Raw genomic sequence first — 8211 nt, forward strand, 5'->3', positions numbered from 1 at the left:
TAGAATTAGGTTTGAATTAAGACAAGCTTGAAAATGGGCTCGATTGAGCTTAAATCAAATTTATCTAGTTAATTTAAACTTGTTTGAGTTTGATATCATTAATAAGATAAATATTATTATATATTATATTAATAGTATTATCAACCAAATAAATACTATTATCATTATGATAATTAATATCACCGATAGATAAATAATATTATAAAAAGAGAGATTTTAATTGATCTTGAATCAAACTATTAAATTAAAACTCTAATTAAAAATCAGTTCAAATCAAATTGAATTAAACTAATTTTTATTTTGATACAACCCTAGTACTTAACATCCTTCTTTCTTATTTCTTAATTTCTTTTATTTCTATAAAAACAAACTTTTCTTGGGCATCTCCCCGGCCCCCAACTGTATTGCATGAACGAAGTCATAGAAAAAGAACAAATCAATCTTACTTCAGCATTTACCTTAAGACCGAGAGTTGATCCAATATAGTCTGGCCGGACTGAGCAAAATTAGCCAAGTCGGTCATTCATTAACTTAATTAAGTGTATTATGATTTGGTCATGCGAACGCGTACCAGGAAAAACTATGAATATTATTTTATGGCCATGGACGGCGTTTCTTGACTTTCTCTCTTGCACTCACTCACCTATATTATAAAAGGATGGCATTTCTTTCATCTTTATCGATCCATCGAAACTAAACTCAAGCTAGAATAGTTGTTTCAGTACTTGCTGAGTTTCAGACGCATCTTTATTTAGCTTCAAATGGCAGCCAGAATTCTCCTGTTATTACTCATTTCTTTTTCTTTTTCTGTTGCATTTGGAGGGGATCCTAGCCCTCTTCAGGATTTCTGCGTCGCAGACCTCGACAGCCCAGGTACCATTTTGAGTTTCATACCTGTTAGATGTACAATTTAGATAAATTTACTTGTTCCATGCTTTATAAGTAGTTAAATGATGATGGTCTGTGCATGGCAGTCTTGGAAAATGGCTTTGTTTGTAAGGATCCAAAGGTGGTTAAAGCAGAAGACTTCTATATCAGTGGGCTGAACTTGAGAGGAAACACATCAAATCCTTTTGGCTCCTACGCCAACAGGATCACAGTAAAGGAACTTCCAGGCCTCAACACTCTGGGCATCTCAGTGGCTCGGGCAGATTTTGCTCCATTGGGAATCAACCCTCCCCATTATCATCCCAGGGCCAGTGAAATTTTAACCGTCCTGGAAGGCACCCTGCTTGCAGGATTTGTAACTTCCAATCCTGAAAATCGCCTGATTACCAAAGTGCTTAACAAGGGTGATGCTTTTGTTTTCCCGGCTGGCCTCGTTCACTTCCAGAAAAATATTGGACCTGGGTATGCGTATTCCATTTCAGGACTCAGCAGCCAAAATCCTGGAGTTGTTACAATTGCCAATGCGGTGTTTGGTTCAAATCCTGATATTTCAGGTCATATTCTCGCCAAGGCTTTCCAGATCGATCGGAAAGTTATTAATCAAATCCAGGAAGAGTTCTAGAAAATGATTCAATTTCTGAAAATTTATTTTTAATTTTTTTTGTTTATTGCTTACTTCACAGATGTTGAGATGAGAAAAGTCTACAAGCTATAATAACATGATGTGTTCAACAATTACTTGCCGTCCAAAAAATTAAAACTTGTACTATGTCCACTTCTTATCATGTTTTAATATCTTGATCAAGCATTGGCATAGTTAAAGGGTCAATTGCAAATGGACCGGTCTGATTGATCAGATTGGTGATGTTAGTATAATATAATTAATAAGTGAAAACAAGTTTTTGTCATGTGACATAAGTATGACATCATGCTAACGACAATATCATGTTTGCAAAAGTGTGACCCGATAATTGAATTGCGGTTTGATATTATTTATCTGATTCAATCTTCATCCAATGATTAAAACTGGTTTTAGTAGCTGAATTTGATATCAGTTCTCAAGCAAACTCATCGGTTTGTGTTCTAAAAAGGCGTTTTTAATTAAAATAGCAAAATGAACACAATGACCCTTTTAAAAGCAAACAATCGAATTAAGCAATTCTCATAAGAACAATTTTAGTTTAATCAATATCACAATCATAGGCAACCAAAAGAGATAAAATCTTATCTCCAGTCAGTCCATGAATGGAAAATACAGAAAAAAGACTGAGTCAATTGACAACAAGAAAATTTATAGTAGGGTTAACAATAAATGACTGGAAAGCACAAGCTCAAATTAAGAATTGACTGGCCTGGTGCTTTAGTTTGTTTGTTTATGCATGCATATGATGTAAGGATATTTTCATTAATATAGTCCATGTGTAATTATGAGTTAAAATGTTATTAATCAAATTGAAAAATTTATATAGTATAATACACTAGTGAGAGTGTAATTGATGTTTTCCTAATAATTATATAAAACTGGTCTTCTCTTTGTCCAAAAGCGTTATTTTATTTTACCATCAATTTTACATTAAAAAAAAAATATATGAGAATAAGGGATAAAAACAAAGTCTATGTTTTTCATCAATTGTGCCAAAATTAAGCCAAAATCATATATCAAATGACCGATAGAGCCAGGTTTGTCTAAACTTAATTAATTTGTGATAATTGTATGTTCTAATTTGTTGAGAATAGAATTAGGACAAATTTAGGGTTAATAAAATTTAAGAACAATATTTGCACATATTTAAAGTTTTATATTGATTTGATGTAAATTAAGATTAAAAGTATATTTTGCATCTTATGTGAGTCTATATGCGAGTTTCTTGAATTACACTATTAAACATTGTTGTGACGAATTGTTTGTCCTAATTTTGATAATATTGGTTTTCATGTGGTATTCTAGCTTGATTATAGAACTTTGAATTATTTATTAAGTGGGTTAATTGATGTTAGATTTGGTGGTTTGGTGCTTGAGTTAGAGTTGAGGTCAAAGTTTGATTCTTTTGATTATTTGTGATTTTGGCATCTGGGTTGGCATTTAGATTGATGAAAGTTTAATCCTTAATGCTTTGTTATGTTTTCCTTGCACGGTTTGTTTAGTTTTTAATTGGTTTCAGATATTAAAAATGAATTGAGTATTAGCATGGAAATTAAGTTAACGAATAAGACCATTACAGTTATGCATACGAGAATTTAATGCATAAATAGGATGTTGTCTAGTCATACAGTTGATGACATTACTTAACCATACGTTGGTTGATGAAATTTTTATATATAAATCACCGTTTAAGTCTATGTGCTACTTCTATTTAGTACATTGGATTAATTGAGTTTCTGATTTTGAGTACCCATGTGCTAATTCTTTTATGGGAAATAATATTAAATTATCAAAATTAAGGGGGTCTAAGTGAAATTACTTAAAACAATTAGGTTAAAAAAAATGCTTTTATTTTATGAAATAACCAAACTGTCCCTATATATAAACCAAGGATTTTACTTATTTTCCACAAAATTTTTCTATGGTTTCACTATGCAAAATCAAAAATTTTCATTGGTCCCACGGTCAGCCCACAGTCGTTCCACAGGCGAAGCAATTTTTGTTGATTTTCATATTTTTGGCAATCGAAAATGACAAAAAAAGTTAATACATCTTCTCTAAAGTTATTTGAATGAATTTATTATTAAAATTATTGAGATTTGAAGAAGATTTTATGGTTTGAAATTCTAGGATTTCAATTTTGAACAATACATAAAATATTTTATATATAAATGTGTTAATTCTATTGATACTCAATCATTAATTATGAATCAAATATCTATGTGTATATCTAAATGAGCATTCTTTCATATTTTCAAAACATTAATTAGAATCATTTGATTCAATATTTGAGTATAAAATTATTGCTTGAAATCTAATGATATTTCTTAGGTTTGATTTGATTAAATTTGAGTCATATTTTAATTTGAATAATTAATTAGTTTAATTTAGATGAACGTAAAATTATCTAATATAGACACATTAAAATTATATAAACAAATAATATCTATATTAAGTATATTTTATTAGTTACCAAAGCAATATCAGTTCCTATTTCACAACATTTGCAAAATGATACTTAGTTTGAGAAAACCACTCACCAAAATCAAAGAATTAACCTAGTGGTCCGCATTAACATTGCTCCATGGCGATATTCTTGGTTCTAAGCCTGACATTTCTGGTGATATTCTCGGAGAGGCTTTCCATATTGCCAAGAATGTGACTGAGCAATTACAGGCTTAATTAAGTCGTTGTCGAATCGTATTTAAAATTATTATAACGATTTTGCTTTTGCTCTTCCGTTCTCTTAAAAACATTCAAATTTGACCCAAAAAAAAAGTAGGATCCCTACATGTAATGATTTTGAAAATAATAAAACTATATGTATATATTTTTGATATATAATTTGGATATATAAATAAAATATTATCATTTGATTAGATAATTTTAAATTAAAAATAAAATAATTTTTAATTACATGATAATATATTATTTATATACTTAAATTACATATTAAAATTATATACAAGTAATATTACTCTTGTGAAAAATCAAAAGCTTTTCTTCTGCCTTGAGACTAGAGATAGATCACTTTAGCAATTCTTTTATTATTTAAATTTTAAAATCAATCAAATGTTTGTTAATTATATAGAATTTATACACCCGAAATTATAAACCCATCACATTTTGGTGAAAAACAATAAAATTAAGTGTATTTAATTTTAAATATTTGATTAAATATTAAGTATTAAAATAATATATTATTATATTATTAAATAATTATAAATTAAAAATAAAATAATAATTAATTACTTAATAATATATTTAAATATCTAATTAAATAATGAAAATACGTGGAATTCAAAATGAATCTGGAAAAACTCTGTATAAGGAATATTAATTAAGTCACAATATATCATATTATATACATCCAAAAGTCTGACACAGCATAAATGTTATATCAAAATATAATAAAATAATCAAACAAATTAATGTCATTTAAATATTAAAAAGTAATGGTATTTACATAATTTAACTTACTAAATTTACGGTCTCCAAATTTATTTTATTAAAATTTTCAAATATATCTACTGTTTAAACAAGCACCATTCATTTCATATATAAAATTACTTTTTTTAAAATATAAAAAAATTAACTGAAACTTTAAAATTGATAAAATACCATAAAAATATACCCAAAAAATTTACTACACATATGCTATTGTTCCTATTATAGCATATAATACATTAAAAAGACAAGAAAACTCGGGTGGTTATCCAACTGTTATGCTAAAAAAAGAATTGAAGAAAATGGTGTGAAGAAATATTGGTATATAATGGAGCTTTGTCCACGGCTTCTGTGTGGTCTTTTGAATTACGTCTAAACAAAGCTGCCATACGAAGGAAGGTTTGCGGTTTTACATAATAAATATTTATTCTACATAAAGAAACTGCAAATTTTCTTTCAGATCTTAAAGCCATCCGTTATTGAGCTTGGAGTTTCAATTTTGTTTTCTTGATTACGTACGCAAATGGCCTCCCATCAGATCTTCTTGTTTGGACTCCTCGCTCTTTCATTCTCACTTGTATTGGCAACTGATAACAACCCTATTTTTGATTTTTGTGTGGCAGATCCAAAAGCTCCTGGTAATTCTTCAAGCCCCAATCAGTTCTTGTATAAGAAATGAATAAAACTATATGTATTTGATTTTAAATATTGAATTGGATACTCATAGATTGAGTTATCTTGAAATAAATGGATGAAATATCATGTGAGTGCCCAAAACGGAGACATATTATCTATCTATCTAATTAGATATTCAAAATTAAGACATATTATCTAAATATTTAATTAGATACTCAAAACTAGATACATATATTATTGCTAATAAAAAATACTTATATCAATGGCCTTATGCTGTGAGACCATCCAATCTGTTGTTGCATATTTGTCAAAATATTTTCTTTCATCTATTATTACTAGAATTCATGAATAATTACACAAGATCATCCCTTGGGGTGGACCTGATTTGAGTTGGTTTAGTTTGAATAAGTCATTTTAAAGTTTAGAGCTCTAACTTAATAACTCAAATTAATATTAATTTGTTTATCCATTATGTGATACTATTCATTCACATCCAACAATACACGTTAGCAACCCTCTAGTAAGCCTATGGTAATATTGTGCATAACTTGCATGAGCTTAATTAAGATCAAATTTGAATTGGGTATTATAGATTTGTTCTTAGTTTAAACTAATTTTAGATTTAATTTGACTTGGATCGAGTCTATTCCTCGTCACCCCAAGTCCTACAAAACTTTCAAATTTTATATTTAAAAAATCCATTTAGATCTTATAAATTGATCTTTTTACTCTTTGGCCACCCTCAGTTTTGGAACATAACAATCCAAACCTCTGAAAATGAAACTTCCTTCCCATTATGTTTTTTTCTAGTTCCCCGGAACAATTTTTTCTGGCCGCGCCCTTATGTTATGAGGTAGTGAGAGTGGCGTAGCTAAGTGCTCTATGAAATGTTTTGCTCTTTGCATCCCTTACGTATTTGTTCACATTGCAGTGACGGCAAGCGGCCCAATCTGCAAGGATCCAAAGCTGGTTACTGAAAATGATTTCTACTACACCGGACTTGACAAACCTGCAAACACATCAAACCCTCAAGGCTCAAAGGTGACGCTCTTGAATCCACAACTAATTCCAGGGCTCAACTCTCTCGGCATCTCTTTCGTCCGCATCGACTACCAGCCTGGAGGCATCAACCCTCTTCACTTTCACCCTCGTGGCTCCGAGATCCTCACCGTCATCAAGGGCACCCTGGAAGTTGGATTCGTCACCTCAGGCCCCGATTATCGTTTCTTCAAAAAGGTTCTTAAGAAGGGTGATGTGTTTGTTTTCCCAGCTGGCCTCGTCCATTACCAGAAAAACCCTATGAATGTTCCTGCCGTTGCCTTTGCATCTCTCAATAGCCAAAACCCTGGCTCCATTATACTTGCCAACACTGTGTTCGGATCTAAACCTGAGATTGGCCCTGACATTCTCGCCAAGGGCTTCCAGCTCGATAAGAATGTTATTATTGATGGTCAACAGAAGTTCTAAATCTGTTGCACTCAACTTGGGTTTGTTTTTCTAGAAATATCTAAACTTTATCTTGGCCTGCGTGTACTCATAATTTATTATCATTAATGTATATTTAAATTATATTTATGGCAGTTGTTATTTCTGCAATAACAATTGCAGAGATGTTTACATAAAGTTTAGGTGATAATAAAACAAATTGGATCTTTATTAAAGATATTTTTTAATTTGCAAATTATTTAATATAAGTTTTTCTCAAACTTGACCCAAGATGTATGACTTATAGAAAATTTTATTAAATGATATCACTTAATTTGACAATAAATCAGATATACATAAAGTGAATCCCATTTATACCATCTGCAACTTTGGTTTGACAATTTGATGTGGTTGTTTGTTTTTGTTAATAAAAATCATAATATTCCCATTTATAGAATAACAAAATTTCATTGTAAATTTGCCTGCATGGCCTGTGATATTGTGCGGAGAGTCTTCTAATGATATTACTCAGAATTCCTTATCTGGGTAATTGGCAGAATTATTTCAAACTCGAAGTCTAGGTTTTAAGGTCAAAATGAATCCCCCAATCATGGATCTAAAACTGGCAGATTCATCCTCATTTCTGATCATCTTGAAGCCATTTTTCAAAATAGTCTGTGGCAATATTGTTTTGGCTAATCGACCAATTTTAATTGTTTGCAGTTGCACTGTTGTGCCTATCACCTTTGTTACTAAATAAATGAAGACTGCAAAATATTAACATATCCATGCAGCATAAACTGTAATTAGATTTATAAAGAGATGAGTTTTTTCTACAAATCAATGCTATACTTGGCTATGATTTTTCTGCAATTTAACCTTGCATTCATGTCGATCATTGTGAAGCATGCTCTGGACAAAGGTCTGAGCCCACATGCTCTGGTGGCACTCCGGATGATGGTTGAGGAAGTTTTCATATCTCCTTTTGCCATTGTCACGGACAGGTATCTTTAACTCTAAAAGAACAGCTCTTTTCTTCATTAACCAGCCCATTATGAAAAAAGTTGAGCAGGACACAATTCCCTGCGTATATCATTAAATTAAAACATCACTGTTAAGTAAAATATTATGATATTTTGATTTTCTTGTGGAGTTTAGTATTTATTCATACA

The 8211-nt window shown here is 30.5% G+C and overlaps 2 protein-coding genes across 2 annotated transcripts; both read left to right on the forward strand.

The window, feature by feature from the left end:
* The first annotated feature begins 761 nt into the window (after positions 1-761).
* On the forward strand, positions 762-1510 carry LOC123205267 (putative germin-like protein 2-1). Its single transcript, XM_044622186.1, has 2 exons — positions 762-873; positions 975-1510. The coding sequence occupies exons 1-2, from the start codon at positions 762-764 to the stop codon at positions 1508-1510; spliced, it is 648 nt and encodes a 215-aa protein (XP_044478121.1).
* Positions 1511-5326: 3816 nt separating this feature from the next.
* On the forward strand, positions 5327-7189 carry LOC123205326 (putative germin-like protein 2-1). The gene is made up of 2 exons (XM_044622278.1): positions 5327-5616; positions 6546-7189. Exons 1-2 carry the CDS (start codon positions 5502-5504, stop codon positions 7079-7081), a joined length of 651 nt encoding a protein of 216 aa, XP_044478213.1. The 5' UTR covers positions 5327-5501; the 3' UTR covers positions 7082-7189.
* The last annotated feature ends 1022 nt before the right edge of the window (positions 7190-8211 follow it).

Source organism: Mangifera indica, unplaced genomic scaffold (assembly GCF_011075055.1).
Source record: "Mangifera indica cultivar Alphonso unplaced genomic scaffold, CATAS_Mindica_2.1 Un_0003, whole genome shotgun sequence".
Lineage (NCBI taxonomy): Eukaryota > Viridiplantae > Streptophyta > Magnoliopsida > Sapindales > Anacardiaceae > Mangifera > Mangifera indica.